We start from the raw sequence: 19814 nt of genomic DNA, 5'->3' as shown, positions 1-19814 counted from the left end.
AAGGATGAACACTGATGATGGTTTTGCGATTTTGCTTTTTGATTTTTGATTTTTGCATCAGTCCCCGCAGACTTTCCCAAACTCTCCTCCAGCTAGACCGCCGTAATTGTTCTGCGGGGTTGAGCAGGCTGTCATGGTATGACTGGACTCATAGGATTTATCTTAATACTTGGACATATGAATTTGATGGAATAGCTCGAGATTATATTGACATGCGGACATCACCGCTTTCTGTGACAAACGCGTGTAAGCCATCATGTAAATTGATTTCATTTTACTTTTCTCAAAAACATTTCATCGACCCCAAAGCCGCTGAGTCAATTGGATATGGCTTGAGATTGACAAGCAGAGAGACGTTTCAATAAACGGTAACACCGAGCATGCCTCCCTCTCCCCAGGCCAAGTCCACAGCTCCGTCCATCAGCTCTGGTTTGTCTCTGACTGTTGGGCTCACCACTTTTCCCAATCCCTTCCAGGATGAGCCAGAACAAGGCATATTGCCTTCTCTGATATCCAAAGTGAAACAGACCTTTACATCTGGCCCGATAACCCATGCAAAGTCTTCTCAAGTCGAAGGTAATGGTGGAGACTCTATCGAAAAACGTGACGACGCGGAGTATGATGAGGATTTCAGCAGCGTACAGCCTCAGAACGAGGAGACGCAGACAGAGGCGCAGGCTATTGCAGAGGCAGTTAAGAGAAACAGGGCTCAAATGGCCACTGTCGCCGCCCAAGCAGCTGCTTTTCAACATGCAGGATCTCTCAAGGCTTCAGTGCTGGTCCCTATTGCACCACTGACGTATAACGGAGAAGGCACAGGGAATCAGCGGCCTTTGCAGGCGCTCTCATCGTCAACGTCTCCCCGTACAGCTCATACAATGTCTCTCAAACCACCTTTAAGTACGGTGAATTCTATCGGAAGTTCAGTTTCTCAACCTACAAGACCTCCTTCAGAGTCTTCTCAACAATCTCCTGCAACATCCAAGCGTCTTCCAGCACAAGGAGAGCGTCATTGGAGGCCTTATCAGCCGGAGCCTGCGGAAGTATTTATGACACCCATCACTACGACTGTTCAAACCGCAAACAAAGACAGGGTTCCTTCGCCATCCAAGCTTGTGCCATTTCCCACTTCCAAGCCCTCGCATCGAACGCTGCTTAATTCAAGTAATGCGATTGGTGCATCCTTACGCTCTGTTACGCCTATTCACCACCATGCCCACGTAAACACTCTTGGTAAAGGACAAAACAAGCGAATGCGGCGCACTTCAATAGCCACTCTTCCCGACTCTCCATCCTCGCTTTCGATATCTGCAATGCTTCAAGCCAATGCTGAGCTTAGTCAGAATCATAGTTATGTGCCTGGGTTCCCATTGACTCAGGACGATACTAAAAGTGTCAGAAGTGCAGGTGCAATCAAAAGGTTGAATGGCGTCAATCGGATCATTAAGAGAATGAGAGGTGAGGGTCTGAGCAAGCAGTATTGGATGGCGGATGAGCATTGTAAAGAGTGTTATGATTGCAAATCTGTAAGCTACGTTTGTATCAAAGAAACGTGTCTGATTCGAGTGATATAGATCTTTACAGCGTGGCGTAGAAAACATCATTGTCGGATTTGTGGACAGATATTTTGTTCTCGTTGCGCGTCTAATATAATAGGTGCCCGCCGGTTTGGCCAGGAAGGCTGCGTACGTGTTTGTAACCTTTGCCTCAAGATCATGGAAGAGTACAAGGATGATGATGAAGATGATCGCCGATCAATCAACTCCATATCCACATCTGCCCATCGGTATTCTAGTTTCACTGATAGAACTTTTCTTGACTCTACTATTTCGCCAGACATGCCTTATGCAAAGTCCCCTTTTGCTGCTAGCCAGCTTTTTACTTCTCATCCTAATGAGTCGTTGACGGCAATTGACGAAAGTGCCGTATTGATGCATTGGGGCCCAGGCGATGAAGATCTTGATCGTTCTTATACCCCCAACGATTTTGGAGACTCGCAAGCGTCTGATGGGGAGGAAGGTCAGATTTGGGCTGGACGCCCCCAGGTTGCTGCACCTTTTAGAAGGCCTATGGAAGAAGAGCAAAACATACAAAAAGAAAATGAAGGTCCGGATGCAGAAGGCAGGTTAATCACGCCCGGCTTGACATTGGATAGATCTATGAACCCGATATTACAATTCCCTCAGACATACTCTACGTCGACAGATGGAATCGATAGGAGGTTACCATATGGCGAAATGGATCCGAGTCATCCTCTTATCGGTTTGAGAACGAGAGTCAGTCAAGCAGGTCTGACAGCTTTATTAGATTCTGAAAAAACAGAAGGGCTATGGAGAGCAAGATCTCACTCTTTTGCGTCTGTCCTTCTAATAACGCATCTGAGGCTACGTAACTGATGTCGGGAATAGGAAACAACCAGAGATGTTGTCGGGTGCCAGTCTAAATCATTTCCAACTCATGCTTTCTCAAGCCATTGCACGAGCCAATCTTCCTAAACCTGAAGAGTGGCGCCGTATTTTGAGCAGTTTAGTACTTAAAGTACCTCTTAACGTCCAGCCAAACGTCCGTGCGGGGGACAACATGGATGTGAGAGCATATGTCAAGATCAAAAAAGTTCCTGGTGGAAGAATTTGCGATTCTGAATATGTGGACGGAATTGTCATCACCAAAAACACTGCTCACAAGGCGATGCCAAGAAGGTTAGTCAACCCCAAAATCATGGTAATAACATTCCCTCTTGATTATCATCGAGTGGACAATCAATTTATGTCACTCGATCCAATTTTGGCCCAAGAGAAAGACTATCTTCGGCTTCTAACCAAGCGTATAATAGATGCTAGGCCCCATATCGTTCTCGCTCAATCACCCGTATCACGTATTGCTCTTGATTATCTCCTTGAGGCTAACGTTGCTTTGGCAAGGAGTGTTAAACCTTCGGCTATTCATCAGGTGGCCAGATGTACTCAAGCAGATATTGTCGCCTCTATGGACCGCCTCGTTCTGGAACCAAGAATGGGACGTTGTGGGGAATTGACAATACAATCTTTTGACCACGAGCTAATTCCAGGAAGGCGTAAGACATTGATGAGGTTTGAAGGCGCCAGTCGGGAACAAGGATGTACAATCATTCTCCGTGGAGGGGATCTTGCAACTTTGCGCAAGGCCAAAGTCATCACGGACTTTATGTCTTTGGTCGCGTACCATCTCAAGAACGAAATGATTCTATATAACGACGAACACAACATCTTGCCGCCCGAACTTCCATTGTCCACTGAGTATCAAGATCTTTTGGAATTACTCCAGAGAGACCAGTGTCTCCTGGCTACTAAATCATCATCTGAGGCTAGCTCCTTTCCTTCAGACTTTGCTTCGCCAACGGTTTTCATTGATCATGGCGTCAAAGACCCTGGTTCTGAAGCAACATCATCTATCACTCCCAAGGCCAAAAAAACTCACTCTCCTGATCATGATGATGATCGACAGAACGAGAAGCGTGAGGCTCTAGAAATAACGAAACAAGTGGCCAAGTCACTGGAACCATATCTCCGTACTGTTTTGTCTGCATCGGCGGCCATCAAATATCCCCCTCCAACTATATTGGCGAAGATGGCGGAACTGGATCGAGAATTAGCAGAACTTCGGCAAAAGCGTGATGAAGCCGAGGCAGCTCAAATATTGAAAGAGGAGACTAAAGTGCCCGAGCTGCCCAAGACAGATGTTTCGATACCATCTGGAGCTGAGGCAGATACAGTCTCTGTTAGTGGTAATATTCCTGCTACGGCTGAGTTGCTTGAATCTGGTTCTCCGGAGGTATCGAGCAGCACAGCCATGAGCACTATACCAAGTACTACTTTGCCCACCATCAATAGTAATAAAGCATCTAATCGCGATCCGTATCAGCTACTTCATAAAACGGATGAGGTAGCCAGAGAGAGTTCCATTGCTCAGGTTGAGCATGCTCACCAAGAGCAGTTAAAACTATGGTCATGGTATACTCGCCGGTTTACAGAACCACTTCGACCAGAGAACTACCAAGGCATCATCTACTTATTTTCGTTGGGCTGTGAAGGTAGCGAAAAACCTTGCATTGAACCTTTGCTTCAGCAGATCAACTTTTATCAGCCAGGCGATAGGACAGTAGGTCAGTTTTTGGAAGACCTTACCCTCACTGCAGGCGAAAGATGTACCGTCAAAACATGCGAACGTCTCTTACTCTTCCATTTTTATCTTCTTGTGCATGGAGAACGCCGTTTGCAGATTGCCATGGATCAATTCCCTTGTCCATCCCCAGGCCATGAAGATCAGATCATAACATGGTCTTACTGCCGTCAATGTGAGACCCCCTCGCCTACCACAATCATTCGTGAAGAGACTTGGCGAATGTCTTGGGGCGCCTACCTCGAGCACTGCTTCTTTCCGCCTCAGACTCGTGCTGGCTTTGCTTGCCCCCACGACGCTTTTCGCGAACAAATCCGTTATTTTGCTCATCGTAACTTAGCGATTAGGATTCATAATGAGGAAATTGACTTGTTTGAGTCTGTTCGTCCTTCAATCAAGTTACAAGTCAAGGCAGAGACAAAGGTTGTATTGAAAAACCGAGAATATGAGAGTACATTACTTAAGAATGCGGCGTTCTTTGATTCAGTGGTGATGAGACTAAAGTCGACGGATGTAGAAGCGGTTCAGTCAGATAAGGTGTGTTGTTTTCATCGCGAAAGTTGTAGCGTGTTGACTGACATATGATCGAGATGCCTTTGCTCAAGATTGCCATTGAAAATATGCTTGCTCGTGCTGCATCTGACAGGGAAGAAATGATAGATCTTCTCAACAGAACATACAAATTGACACCTATTACTGATGTTCTGGCGCTCAATACGGTGCTACGGACGCTACAAGATAAGGTCGTCCAATGGGAGTCAGTGATGATTTCATCCATTAGCACATCTGGCTGATCATGGACTAGCATGGATTTCTCTGACATTGAAAAAGAGTTCATGCCAACTGAGAAAGATTTAAAGACGAGTAAAGCATTCTTTCTTATGTTTAACGTGCAACAGCTTACAGTTCCCTTATCTGTAGTCATGAATACTTCTCATTTCAAACGTCTTTTTACTGCAAACTCGGATCATGGAAACGAACGCAGTATTACTGGCGTGATAGAAGTCGATGAGAAGACCAAAGAAGGCATCTATTTAGGAGAGACGCCTATTATCACAGCGTATTCTATTCCAGCGCTTGGCACTCCTACCACAGATGCAAACCCAGTCGCAGAAGAAGCCTCCGTCATGAACCCCAACAGTGACACTGATTCCACCACAACCCCCACGCCCGTCTTAAAAGCTTCTTCCGTAGCTGTTGCGCCTATGTTAGAAAACGATATCCAGGGAGAACAACCAAGCTCGAGCACTGTCCATCAAGGCGGAGATGTAAACAAAATCCTTGGAAATAAGCAAATGGTAGAAACATCTGGGGTAGATGTCGATGTGCAGCAATTTGTGTCTCGCTTACCACGCCGCGTTACCCCTGCACCAAAGTAAGCGTTTCTATCGGTAATTGAAATGAAATCATGATTCTAAGAATTCTGTTATAGCATTGTCGATCTTGTGCAACGATTTAATGACGCTACACAAGATGCGCCTGAGTCTCCTTCTATACAACGACCCCGATCTCGCGATGAATCTCGAAGACACTCAAGACAGCATCTTCCTGAGGTTTCAGATAGCGATCACAGTCCGAAAACGCGACCCAGGATGCGACGCGAACGGACAGAACAACCTATCAGCCGCTATAGAGAAATGTCAAAGTCTGGTTTGTTGTCTGACGGAGATAGAAGTTATGCCACTAATGCATCTCGTGTGCCATCATCTTATCGACAAAAACTGGTTGTTGAGGAACTTGGCAAAGAGTACCTCTCCGTTAGGCCGGGGATAGGATTACGTACCACATCATATACAGGCAAGCCTTCTCCGAAGTCTAGGAGAACATCACCAAATTCTCGACATCGACAACCTATCTCGGCTTCGGCGCGACAAACTTTCTTCTCTCCCTCAGAAGACAAGCCACGGGTTACTGGGAAGGGCAAAACACCTCGCCTACTTGAATCAGATCGCCTAGTTCCCACACTTAATAAAAGCGGTCTTCGAGGGCAAAGTAACGCATCGCGGGTTACTTCTATTGCGCGCCACTTTGACCGCTTATCGCGCGAAGCTGAGAGAGAGCGTCAAAAGCGCATCTCTATAGTTAGAGGGAAACGAGCGCGGCCAGTCAGTGTCACCAAAGCCAAAGTACAAGTGTTTGATAACCTTCGAGATGCGTTCCGTGACGAATTTGACACAGACTCCTCAGAGGCAGATAATGAAGAGGACGATGTAGGAAGTGATGATAGTCTAGGGTCAAGAGGCCGCACAGAAGCCAAAGCTCGAAGACGGTCTTCACCTGCAAAGACGGAACAAAACTTGGCGCCAACAGCAACTTCCCCAGATTTTGTGTCCCTTCAGCCTTCCTTAAAGGATGCACAACTGGATATCACAGAGAAAGTTCCTGAGTCAACTTCAGTTTTGAAGTCTTCTGTTTCCGGCCCGTCAACTTTCAGTGATACTAAATCCGAAATATCTTTCAGGGACAGACTTCAGATAGAGCTGCCTAGCTTTGAAACAAGTGCACCACTTCCTAGTCATCCCGCAACGCCTCATATGTCAACTGATAACACCACCGCAGATGAAGCTTTAGGTGCAATATCAGCCTCTCAAGCGTCTGATGTAGAGTTTGGGGCGGCAAATGAGAAATCAAGTCTGCTGAAATCTTTGAGCGGTTTGTGGGCCTTCCGAGCAGTTGATTTTACTCCCTTGGACTATCCCTTGTAAGTGAACATTAAGGCGATCTTTGAAACGCTCACAATTGCAAGGTCCGCCTCTGAACATATCTTTGCTGATTCTCGAGTCATCATTCGCGAGAACGAGCCAACCAGTATCATTGCCTTTACCCTTAGCTCCAAAACATATCGAGACAACTCCAAGACATGGTCAAGCAATAAAGCTGGTAGCAGACAATCTGAGATATTCATATCAGAGGGATCTATTGTACCAGATCGTACATCAGCTTGGGATGTGGTCTCTCTTGACGAGATTGATAATTCATCAAGACGTGAGCGGGGTACTCACTTGAAATATGGTAAGTTAAGAAAAGTATCACTTCTTGAAATGTAAGCTGAGCCAATTTCCTAGATTTTGAATCTGGCACTTCTACAATCTTCTGTAGGATTTTCTTTGCAGAACAATTTGCAGCTCTTCGTAAGGCTTGTGAGTGTGAAAATGGATTCATCGAGTCCCTGGCGCGATGTGTCCAATTTGATGCTTCCGGTGGCAAATCCGGCTCTGCGTTTCTTAAAACTAAAGGTAAGTTGTCGGAAAGAGTTGGTAAAATGTTTTCATTAAACGGCTAACTCACCCCAATTTTCAAGATGACCGTTTTATTGCAAAAGAAATAACTCGTTTTGAGATGGATGCCCTCACTAAATTCGCCCCTGCTTACTTTGAGTACTCCCATAAAGCCTTCCAAGGACAACGACCTACTGTCTTGGCGAAGATTTACGGTTTCTTCAAAATTGGTTACAACAATGCTATCACAGGAAAAGTGATGAAAATGAATTTGTTAATCATGGAAAACCTGTTCTATGAGAGACGCTTTGCCAAGGTCAATTTGCTTTCAACTTTTCCGATATATATAATACTAATTCATCATTGAAGATCTATGATTTAAAGGGCAGTACTCGCAACCGTCTTATCCAACCGACAGGACGTGTTAACGAAGTCCTGTGTGTCTAGTCTGACTTGTATATGGATCTGTTCGAGCACACAGCTAATACATGTTCAGGCTCGACGAAAATCTGTTGGAGATCATATACAAGCATCCGTTATATCTCCGTGATCAATCAAAACGTATTCTTCGCACAGCTCTGTTCAATGACACACTCTTTCTGTCAAGTCTCAATGTCATGGATTATTCTTTAGTGGTAGGCGTAGATTTAGAGAAACATGAGCTGGTGATAGGAATTGTGGACTATATTAGAACGTTTACATGGTCAGTACCCGTATCAAGTATCTATGATCTTGTCCCTTCATGATACTGACGCTTTATCTGTTGAAGGGACAAGAAGCTTGAATCTTGGGTCAAGGATCTAGGGGCTGGAGGTAAGGGAGAGCCCACTATAGTCACGCCGAAGCAATGTAAGCCTTTCTTGATATCAACTCGTTTGCACTTCCTAATTCTTCTTGTAGATAAAATCCGTTTCCGTACAGCCATGGAACGTTATTATTTCTTAGCTGTCAGTGACAGGTGGTCTACATTTCAAGAAGAAGTGCAAATAGAGGAAGATACCCCAGTTGTCAACGCAATCGAATAAGAATTATGCCTTGGTACCGTAACTTTTCATTCCAATACTTGCATCGTATGTTTAAATAAAAAAGCTGTACAAATTTAATCGTTACATCTATGTTGTTTCTAGATCTTATAGAATCTATATAAAATGTATGCTATCGTTAATTTTCACAACAGTTACACCAGTCACATATATCATTTCTCTTCTTCATCCACTGCGTCTCGCATCATATCTGCGAATGATAATCAGTTTGAAAAAGGAGTAAGCAGAATTAGATAATGACACACCTCCCCATACAGTACTGGAAATATCATTGACTTGATCGTAATTTGACGAGTCTGTTAGTGATGATTCTCTGTTTTGCCACGTCAATGCAATTCTTTGAAGCGTCTGTTCATCTTACCGTCGGTAATGTGCATCCTCCGAAGACAGGTGGCTACTGTTGGATAACTGTCTTCCAAGAGCTGTGTGTCTAGGTATAGAATAATTATGGGAGCCACTGAAAGAAGGCGAAGGCGAATGTTTGTTTGGTGATTCGGTCGCATGTTTAATAGGCACTGACCCAGGTAGCGAGGATGTTTCTACTGGAAGAGATAAGGCCGACACATCAGAGTTCCTTGGCGAGGAAGGGGAGAACGGATTGCCAGGTGGAATTACCGAAGTGTTACTGTTGTATAGTGTGCCGTATGAAGTGGGATCAAAAGGATCAAAAATGCCCTTTCGATCACCTGGCGGTGTGGCTGGAGTTGGCTCAAGAACGATAGCAGGAATACCTAAATCATTCTTGTCAGCGTCGAAAGTAAGGATTTCTGTTCTCTCATCATACCCTTGGCTTCAGCATTCAGCGTTCGCTTACGCGCATCACGCTCGGCCAGGAATTGCTTTCGAAGATGAATAGCACGAAACAAACTTCGCACTCTGTCTAAGTTGACCATGTCGATGACTCTCTCAGTCTTGACTCTCCGTACAAGTAAATCATCAAGCCTTTTGTAAAAATCAGTTTGTGCTCGATTTTTGACACAAAAAATCGGACATACTCTAAAGCTTTTTTGTCGTCTATCAATTTATAATGTGCCAGCATCATCAGCATGGATGTGAAACTGATGCCCTTCCCCTTCTCTTCCGTCAGTCTCGCTTCGTAAAACAACCTTGAAAATAATTCTCTTCTTTCTCGCACCCGCTTGTAGTCAATCTGCGAAATCTGGGTCGCCACAAGACCAAGATCAATAGTGTAGAGTGTGCCTTCGACTACATTTGTCTTAGAGGAAGACTGAGCCAGATTGATGGCAGAATTGCGAACAATGTAGGGAATGCTACTTTCAATTGGGTAAGGTCGCATTTCAAAGACGCCAGTCAAACGCTATGTGATTGTTGTGAATAAACGACTCGTCATCTTGTGTTATAACTCACAGAAAAAAACTTTACAAAGTCTTTACGCCTTAGGTATCCGGCTCTTTCAGTGTCAAACTCAGCCCAGAGCTTCTTGAATGCTCCTATAAATGAATCAGCTAATTTTCTGTGTTCAATTGGAACAGAACGACTCACTCATATCTTCTCGATTCAATGAGCTTTTCCCTGGTAGCTGATAGACATATGCAAATGATTCGACCACCACACCAGTAAACATATTTAAGAAGATGTACCTAAAATTGAGTCAGGCAAATCTACACTTGAAAAGACTACATAGTAGATGTCAACCTACATGGATACAATATTCCAACTGATGAAAAGCAAATATGCACCAGGCGCACTACCACAGTCTGAATTCAAGAAATTGCCGCTTTCTGAACAACGAGGAAATTGTATAGTGCTAAATGTTGGTTAACAATTTCCATAAGTTGTAAAGAAACAAATTCACTAATCGTGCATATAGCCATTCCAACCTTCTCCCGTCGACATGAATGCTAGCATTACAAGCGCATTGCCGAATGAGTAATAGTTTTGGAACCGTGTACTAGAGTTGTTGCCCATTTTGGTTAAACCAAATACTTCCAAAAAAAGGATAGCATAGAATACGAAAAGGGTAGCCCAAAGAAGGAAAAGATTTCCAATGGCCGGGAGACTCGCCCTACGATCCCAAGTCAAGTTTGCCAATATGGGGGTAATAGTCTGACTTACACAGATGTCTTGAAAAGCTGATTCAAAGAGCTTATCCTTTGTACAAGTTTCAAAGTAATGGATACCAAAAAAAGTTTTTGCAATTGTACATTTGCTTGGTTGGGCGTTATGCCTTTGATGTCCGCTTGCAATGCTGGGATAGTTGTGGCAAAGCTTCCGGTAATGACGACAAGATCGAAAAGGTTCCATCCATTGGCTCGGAAAGACTTGAAACCTAAGCCGTAGAAACGAACAAGTAGATCCACGGCATAAAGCATAGTAAGACACAAGAAAATCCAATCTAGTTGTATTTCGTCCAAGAGATTTTCCGAAAAATCCTCCATCCTATTTGAAATATGAGCATACTCGGTTGAGATTAGTTTTCAATTAAAAGTATTACTCACATAAGCAACAGAATATGCAGATAATATATCATCGTAAAGCCAATAGTCCAAAATCCGTTCTTATTTACTGCACGATCGTAACACCAGGCCTGCAATGGCCGTCGCGGTCTTCCCTTTGGAAGTTGTGAAGGAGTTTGAGCTTTAATAAACTTTGATAGATCAACCCATTGACGCTGTTCCGTGGTAAGGAGAGCATTTCCTGATCGAGTACTGAAATTCTTGATGATGATACTGCATGAGTTTGTTAGTAAGCGCTTGATCACTGGTAATTTGCGCTAAGCTCTTCGTACCTAACAAACAATGTAAGGATGATAACTCCTCCAAACAAGTTGAAAATGAGAAGGTAGATTGCGTTCCACTGCGATGCTTGGTCTTGTGGCTGTTGATCCCGTCCCACAATGTTCATAACCGAAGACATGACATCAATCCATCCTTCAAGAGAGACAATTTCAAAAAGGATGAGAATGGACTCTCTAAAAGAGTCAAAAGACCAGACACTCTGATTGAGAGTAGGATTCGCCCATACACGGGGGACAAGATAGCTCAGGGAGTCGTCAATAGAAGAGGCGGAGAATTCTCCAATGCAGCCAACCAAGTTCGAGACGCTATCATCATTGCAATAATATAGGAGACCGGAGAAGATGTTGAGCCTATCATGCATTATAAATCTTTATTTCAATACCCAAACAAGAGCTCACTTACCCCCAAATAGCAAAAGGAATCAAGTAAAGTATCATGAATATCGAGGCATCTAAAATTTTCAGCGCACCTGCGAACAGCACAGCGTGTAAAGTGTCCCTCAGTACTGAAAACAAAGTGATCATTCTCAATACTCGAAAGCTTTTCAGAGCTCTAGTCACTCTGCTCAAACCTCCGATGAAGATCAGAGAAGTAATGGTGTTGATAAGTAGAGTAATGAGGATAACTAAGTCGAGAACATTCCAAAGAGAGAGAAGATAGGCATTTGGGGCAAAAATGAAACCATCAGCGATAATCTTCATGACTGCTTCAAGGATGAGAACCGAGCCAAGAGCAACCTCAGTAAGATCAAACCAGGTGCCCCTAAATACGCCTTTCTCGGCATATAAGTTTCGTCGATAGCTTGGCGAAGCAATAGCAGCGACCACAACACTGGCTACAACTGCTAAAAAAACAATGCCTTTTGCGATGTTCTTCATGATTGGGTCATGTGATCGGCCAAATATTCGCTCGCCATAAGCTGGTGGGAAACAGGCCTGGCAAAATTTGCGAATAGGATTGCTTTGTTTGAAAATCCATAAAGACCTGTCAAAACTCGGATGGGCGGCAATGAAATCAGCTTGTTGATTTTTACGCTCACGTAAAGCATCCAGATGTTCATCGGTAGAGACTGTAGCATGTAGAGGGGGTAATAAATCGGTCCTAATGATGTTAAATTTCAGGCAGTTAAAATTATAATAGATAAGACATACAGACCCCGATCGTCCTCATCCTCATCTTCGCCACCATGAATCGCTCGAGCTTGCCCTTTTAAAATCTTCAATGGGATAGCCTTTTCGTCATTACGCCTTCCAAGCAATCTTCTTATAGCTCCTTTGGCACTTTTGGGATTTTGCAGGCTGAGATTGGCATTTTCAGTGGCCAAATCAAAACCAACACTTTGCTTCAAAGGGAGCACAAGGCTAGGAGGAAGTGCTGAAATTCGGATTGCCTTATGTCTAGAGCTTATAAGACGATACGGATTGAGACGATCGATCCAACTAACGTGGGCGGATGGAGTTTCAGCCTTGCGAATGAAAGCTTCAACTTGTTGCTTGCGCTTTTGCTCTTCAGCGATGGCGAAATTCTATCGCGAATAAGTCAAATTATATGAGCGGATTCAAGATGACATACCTCGTTAATAACAGCAATGAACATTTGCATAACAATGAAATTTGCGAAGAGGAACCATCCACATATGAAGATTGCCGCTATTGCGGTCTGCTTATAACTGCGCTCAGCGCCCATCTGCATAGCGGTTCAGCAACATCTTGTTCCCATTTGCCGTATTTGGCATGAAACCTACAACATTGTATAATATATCGGTCCAATTTTCTGACGAGAATATCTGAATTGGTGTCAGTAATAGAAAAAGACTGCCAACGAAAACTAACTTGATACATGCCTAGAAAAGAGTTGTACGTTTGCGCAAATGTGACAGTATTACCCTTTGTTAAGTCCCCACGAAACAATTGAACAGCCTGAGACATCAAATGAGCGATTCGTCTTCTTCTGTCTATCTGACAAAGAAAGACGTACCATAAGAGCTCCGAGGAAGTTTATCAGAAATAAAAACATGACCATGTTCAGCATGCCCGCAAAACTACCAAACACAGTGATCATCAAGGGTTTCATCCTCGGGAAGGCTAGAATCACTCTATACCACCTGACTATTTGAAAGACAGTAAGCCAGGGATAGATACTACTGTCACTGATGACTGGGATTTGTATAATTGAACAGACTATACAGAGAAAGAGGTCGAATGTGTTGCGTCGACGAGTCAGAAATGATCGCCAGTTAGGAAGGTGAGCGAGGAAACGAATGATAATCTCAAGATCGAAAGCCAATGTGAACCCAAGTCCAAGATTTTCTACATTATCGATTAGTACTTGAACGGTAGAAGTCGAGTTTGGCTAATCTTACTGAGGAATCGCAGCAAATTTTCAGACGACTTATTGTTTTTCGTCCCCTGTACAACTATATCTGCGACAATAAGAAAAACCCAAAAAAGCTCTGTCTTCTGATACACTCCAAGAAGCCTATTCCGTTTAACTCTCTCATCCTCCGCAGCCCAATTAGGTTCGTTTCCCAGAAACGACCTACTCAGTATCAGCTTTATCGCAGGAATAAAAGCATTTAACTCGCTCGTCTCCACCAAAAGCACTCCTCTTCGTTTCTGCCCTAATATCGCTAAAAGTGTTGATGACTACGGCGATCAAGAGATTGATAAGCCAAAAGTTGAGCACGATAACACCAGTAATAAAAAATAAAGAAGATCCAAAAAATTCTGAGTCCATTGCACGATACATGACTGGGGCCCAGGTATTAACTGCGAATAATCAGCTCTGATCATAATCTTCGTGGCGACACCTACTGGAAGTGATAATCACAATTTGCACAAGTGAGGTAAAGATGTTGTCAAAACTGCTCACGCCGTTATTAGGGTTTTCGTTAGTCGTCTTAGTACAAGTCAGATTTGCATCATGTCAACAAGAGCCACACTCACTAAACAGACCTGACCTATGGGGCAAACATATCCCTTCGGAGACACATCCGTCTCGAATCCGTCTATGTCGAGATAAGACCTCGGTTTCATCGTCTTATTGTCCAGCCAACCGCCACAAAGTTGATCTAAAGTAATTGTATTACTCGAGTTGAAAGGATCTGTTAGAACACACGCTCTTTTGAAACTACCTCGAAATGACTGAACACCTATGATGGAATAGATACATCCAGCAAAGATGAGAAAGTAAGCAACAGTGACAAGTAGAGGTCCAGCACGTTTGAGCGAGTGAAGAATGGTGGTTGTACCACTCGTAATAACCAATAAACGGCCAGCACGAAGGGCGGAGAGCGCGCGAAAGATGTAAATATGCCGATTAGCTGTGGCTTCATATCCAGTTAAAGCCAAGACAAATGTGATCCAGAATGCAAAGACAGCAATCATGTCAATGCGATGCCATGAATGTCTGAGGTACGGTCTTCCTTGGTCTGAGAGACTTTTCTGTTTGGCAACAGCTTCTTGAAAAGGAGCCTCTGGTATAGACAACCCACGAAGGACGCCATTAGGTTTGTTGTGGGCCATCGATTGTCTGAATTTGAGATGAGGATGGGGAATAGCGTGAGATCGCCACGCCGCACGTCTAATTTTCGATGGTCTTCGTTGTAGATTGGATGTAGTACGAGAAAAATAATTCTTAAGAATTATGACAATTCCCTCCGGGCCAAAGAGGGACTCCCATAAAGAGGTTTCGGGATCAAGTAGCAATCCAGTGACTATTATTCGTGCAAACATTTCCAAACTGTCCTGGTCAATAGTGTCTAGAGGGAAGGAAATTCAGCTCACGTAAAGACCATAAAAAGAGCCACCAGTGCCACATCTTCCCATGACTGAAAGAAGCCATCATCTTCTCTAGGTGAAAACAAAGTTGGAGCAGATTGAATAGAAAGTATAACCGCATTTGCAATAATAAGAACCAGAATGGTAGGTTCCGTCCATCTTAACGCCGGTATCAGCTGGACACGTAAGACAATTTACCATTCAAGACTTACGGAAATCTCATAAGAGTGTCCATACTTCGTCTCAGAATGCTATGCGATCCAAATATACAGAGCGTCCTTCCTCGCAACTGATTAGGTGTACCCTTAACTAGTCCAGTATTAGGCCTCTTTGGACTTGGTATCCAACCTTCTCGTCCTCCATCTGTCTCCCTTCTCAAACTATCTGAACCTATATATTCATCTTGCAGAACTTCTTCGCCATCGTCATCGCTCCCCAATCTCTCCCGTGTATCCGTACCCATCATGTTAACTACCCGGATACTGGCTTTGCGTATTGTTTGCGATACGTTGCGAAGTGGCGACCTCCGACCGATAGTGGATGTACTCGTATCATAAGGCTTATGAGACGATCTTTTCGACGCTATGCTCCTGCCTAACCCAGTATAGCCTATATCAAACGACTGACCCGGTGTAAGACGTTCCCTATCTTCTGAGAATGATCTCAGGGGCACATCCAATGAAGAGCTGCTTGAATGTGGAGATGCGGACGATGCAAGCGTACTTTTGTATGACCGGCTAATCCTCCCTGTAGGTGTCTTGTCATGTCCATCATTCCATAAACCTCTATCATCCTTCCCACCCATCCCATCATCATCTATCCCCGCCCAGGTAATATCTCTTTCGCTCAGTTTTGGTCGATGATTGCGTCCGACTGGCGTAGAAGACGTTGGTCCTCCTATTCCTACATTTCGTTTTGATGCGCTACCTTCCTCTGCACTAAAGCCACTATTGGTGAGATGGTTCGTTTCCGAAAGCAATTGGTCAGTCAAAAAGTCTCCGTCTTCCCTCATACTCCAGCTTTGTCTTCTAGACAGTCCAGCAGTTGTGCCACTAGGAGAAGAAGGCGACACGGGCGATGGGCCGCCAGAAGGGGGAGGAGAGCGTATGGAGGAAGATGTTGATATAGTAATATTATTCTGGCGTGGTCGAGAGCTTGCCATTGCTGTTACCTTGATCACTGGTCTAATAGTCAACTTTCTTAAGTTTGTCTACACATATCATTGATGAAAGAATAAATCAGATTCAAGAATCCTTGAAATTTGTATTCTCGTGTTTTTTTCTAAATTGAAGAAAATAAGAAAAAAATAATAATAATAACAAATTCACAGCTTTCTCTTGGCTTTGTTCTGGTTTCCTTTACCTCCACTTTTTATTGCCCAGTCATTTTGCATCTAATCCATGAAATCCTATGCATTATTCCAGAATGGACAGAAAACTATGCCGACATACAAAAATATGGTACATCATTAAAACTTTGAAAGAATGAAGGTGACTTATGCAATGTGTCATGAGATATGCGATTTTTGAATTAGAAAATAGAATGAAATAAAATTAATGTCCTTTTGACCAGGCGCGACTTGTTTAAGCCTTGCCGTATAATGGCCAACGATTCACTGATGGAATGGGCAGGATTAATTGACAATCCTGCTCTGCCTCTTATCTGCTTTTTGTCCTCCAGTGGCCCCAGATCTCTGAGCACTAGGCTGATGATCCATCACCACACTCCTTCTCCACTCATCAGCCATTCTCAACACTTCTTCTTTATCTCTGCCTTTGCCTATTGACTGTTCTCTTACCTGCCTCTCCTTTTGACGCATTTCATCTCCCTCCATAGCTTTTTGCCTCTCCCACTTTTTCTTGACCTCTTCAAGCTCCTCAGGCTCTCGCAATCTAGCAGTGACAGGCTCTTGCAACTTTGACAGACGCTTGCGATGGCGCTCACCAAGTTCATCGATGGACAGTGTTTTGGACATGGGGCGATAATTGCTATAGTTTCCAGAAGTTTGGTGACGATCAGAAGCATAGCCGTAAACCATGCCATTGGAATCGTAGGATGAATGAGGCTGGTGAGAAGGTTGTGGACGAAGGGGTATACCACTATCGATCTGGTCATGATATGTGGATGGTCTCTCAACCTGTGAGTACCTGTATCCTCTCTGCCTGTTGGCTGGATGACTATAGTCTTGCTCATGTAAAGCTCTTCTAGTCTGGTCCCCGATATTGTTTTCAGCAATAACTTCAAAGTCGGAAACCTTTGGTTCAAGCATACTCCTAGTTTTCTCTCGTCGGGCCTCAATACCCTTAGCCACGCTGACAGGAACATTGATATAGGACGAGTTTTGATTTATGTTATTGGCTAATCCAGGGGATGAGACAGCTTTGGGGATAATGATCTTTCTTTCAGCGAGATATGAATCCCATTCGGACCTTGGCCTTTCTTGCTCTGGTGGACTACTATGAACCAATGCGGGAGTCGATACCGTTCTAAGTCTGACTTCAATCGGCCTCGTTGACGTGCTTGAAACCCTCCTTTGAAGACCATCGAGATCTCCATGCGAAGAGCTCTCGGAAGCACTGCTAATAAAGTGAGGGTCGCTTGATGTCCTCGACCGGAGCGCCTCGAGACTACCACGAATACTTTCTCTGGCTCTCTTCACTTCTTCAAGAAGCTTGAGCTGTTCTTCCAGACTGTCGCCCTTGGTTTCAGCATTTTCGACAAGTCTCTCAGGTTTGAGTTCTTCTATACCAAGGAACATGCTGCTGGTAGGCGTGTCTGCGTTAACAGTTTCGTAAACTCCACGAGGATCATTAGTGTCGCGTACGCGATCCAAACTAATAGAGCTAGACGATCGATCATGAGCAACCAAGGGGTCATTGGTCAAAAGACTTAGTGTACTAGAAGCCCGGTTATCAGACTTGATAAATTCATCCCTCTCCTTTGAATCATCAAACCCGAGTTGAGGCATGAGCTCGCTCGAGCGATCCGCTCTCATCGAATATCCAGATAGATTAGACACTTGCACAAATGAGACAGGGCTGCTTCGGCCTTCCTTCTTCACAATAACAACGCCACATTTGGGATCATTGCCATGTTTTTCTTCCCATTCGGCAAGCTCGACACCAACATTCTTAAAACGCTCAGCTGCTCTAGAAATCTCTTCAGCCTCGATGCGGGCCTCCTCTTCCTCGCGAGCCTGTTTAAAGCGCTTCGTAAGAACATTGAGGACGCGAAATTGAATAGCAGCGCCAATCTTTTTGAATTAGTAGAGACGACATGGACAAATAAAAGAAACTCACTAGAACAACGGCACCGAGAATACCCAGCTCAATCGTCATGGTCTGTGTCAAAGGATATTTGCCGCCATCAAGTTTGGGAAAAATTTCACGAAAGCCAAGGTTGTACATATAAAACTGAGTCTGGGTCAGCCAGATTATTCTATGGCTTATTCGCAACTTACCTCTTTCAAACCAGCTTTTGTAAAGCAGTCCACACCCAAGACAAATGCAGTCGCGCCAACCCAGGTCGTCGAGAACAGTGTCATGTACTCATTGGACCATTTAGGTAGGCTGGCAATAAACGCAGTCACTGTTAATCCACCCAACAAGCCCCATCTTCCCAACATGGAGCCAATCAAGCCCCCAGACTTTGTGGCGAGAAGGAACCAAGCAAAGACAAAACCGCCGCCTGCAGAAACGGCGTACTTTGTGAAATTGTAGAAGAAAATGCCTAGTCCTGCACCAATAAGAGAGGTGACGAGACAAGCAAAAAAGTAGAGCCCTCGGAGGGTGTGAGTGGGTGGGTGTGGTGAAGGCTCAGCAAGACTCGGTTGTACTCTGCGGCAGATCCATTAATTTCATGGGTTTGTTGGAGTGAACCTGATCACTTACCCGAAACGAAGGATCAAAACGAGCGTAAACAGCAAGACCGCCAAACCAGAAGAAATAGCCAAAGAAGACCTGTTGATGGAGTCAGCACAAGCCCTCTAAGTATTTTTGGTCACTCGCCATCTATTTTTCCCACCCAAGACAGCTACCGGGATACCAGTCAAGATCAAGAAACCGCCCGCGAGTCCATAGGCAGGATCAAGGGCTATCTTGAAGGGTATCCAATTGTCGCCGTTCTTCCAGTTTTGGGTGGCGTTAGCAGGCATAGTGCCGTTGGTATACGTTCCGTTGGCGATAGAAGCATTCACGGCGCTCAAATCGGAGACAGGAAGCGTCAGCGTCAGTGTCAGGATGGACGGCGAGGGTGTGCCGTCCGATACTGTCGTAGTAGGAAAAGTTGTGAGTGTCGTTGTAAGAACAGTGTGTGAAACGTTGCTACTAGCTGTGTTGTTTGCGACCACTGAAGAGTTACTAGCAGCACTAGCACTGGTATTTGCGCTCGCCGTTTGACTTGGTCCATTGGAGCTGTGTTGATGCTGCGTGTTGGATTGAGCGAATGCCAGCGACAACAGAGGCAGGCCTATGAGAGTTCGCATGATGGACAGCCTCATTTGGTTGATGTAGAATAGGAACAGAGGGTGGTAAACAGACGCGCCGAGAGGCAGATGAATTATTAAAAAGAGGGGAAATAGCGAAAAGGATCGTTGGAACGCTCTTAGAGTTACAGAATGAAATGAAAAAAGAATAGAAAGGGAAAAAGAAAAGAGAGAAATAAAAAAATAAAAAAAGAGAATTGAAATAAAAAATCACTTTGGAAAGTCAAAAGTGGACGAAAGCAGAATAAAGTATATATGGATAAGAAAAGGTACCGTCACATGAGCCACGTGGCATAAGTTTATGGAATAACTATTATCTACAATCAAATATACAACTGTTCTTTTCTCAACTCTTCCACTTGATAATTTGTCTT

General features: G+C 44.2%; 3 protein-coding genes across 3 annotated transcripts; 1 reads left to right on the top strand and 2 right to left on the bottom strand.

Moving 5' to 3' along the window:
• Window positions 1–380: 380 nt before the first annotated feature.
• Window positions 381–8401, top strand: L203_100217 (uncharacterized protein; the record flags this gene model as incomplete). Its single annotated transcript, XM_066209679.1, has 14 exons — window positions 381–1526; window positions 1575–2356; window positions 2409–4695; window positions 4749–4915; window positions 4964–5022; window positions 5080–5533; window positions 5591–6859; window positions 6905–7170; window positions 7224–7394; window positions 7460–7692; window positions 7746–7813; window positions 7873–8079; window positions 8146–8225; window positions 8277–8401. 14 exons carry the CDS (start codon window positions 381–383, stop codon window positions 8399–8401), a joined length of 7314 nt encoding a protein of 2437 aa, XP_066065776.1.
• A 170-nt stretch (window positions 8402–8571) lies between these two features.
• L203_100216 (uncharacterized protein) lies at window positions 8572–16119 on the bottom strand (the record flags this gene model as incomplete). The annotated part of the gene is made up of 24 exons (XM_066209678.1): window positions 8572–8609; window positions 8665–8732; window positions 8781–9150; window positions 9204–9361; window positions 9415–9737; window positions 9788–9870; window positions 9923–10020; window positions 10080–10187; window positions 10236–10445; window positions 10496–10819; window positions 10879–11109; window positions 11169–11528; window positions 11581–12279; window positions 12330–12703; window positions 12751–12864; window positions 12923–12964; window positions 13011–13097; window positions 13156–13487; window positions 13541–13716; window positions 13763–13946; window positions 13992–14076; window positions 14124–14919; window positions 14964–15116; window positions 15170–16119. The coding sequence occupies 24 exons, from the start codon at window positions 16117–16119 to the stop codon at window positions 8572–8574; spliced, it is 6363 nt and encodes a 2120-aa protein (XP_066065775.1).
• A 471-nt stretch (window positions 16120–16590) lies between these two features.
• Window positions 16591–19455, bottom strand: L203_100215 (uncharacterized protein; the record flags this gene model as incomplete). Its single annotated transcript, XM_066209677.1, has 5 exons — window positions 16591–18210; window positions 18257–18370; window positions 18418–18793; window positions 18848–18916; window positions 18965–19455. The coding sequence occupies 5 exons, from the start codon at window positions 19453–19455 to the stop codon at window positions 16591–16593; spliced, it is 2670 nt and encodes an 889-aa protein (XP_066065774.1).
• Between the last annotated feature and the right edge of the window lie 359 nt (window positions 19456–19814).

This window comes from Cryptococcus depauperatus, chromosome 1, assembly GCF_001720195.1.
Source record: "Cryptococcus depauperatus CBS 7841 chromosome 1, complete sequence".
NCBI classification, from domain to species: Eukaryota; Fungi; Basidiomycota; class Tremellomycetes; order Tremellales; family Cryptococcaceae; genus Cryptococcus; species Cryptococcus depauperatus.
Note: the sequence above shows the minus strand (reverse complement) of the source record. Positions and strands in the feature narration are given on the sequence as shown.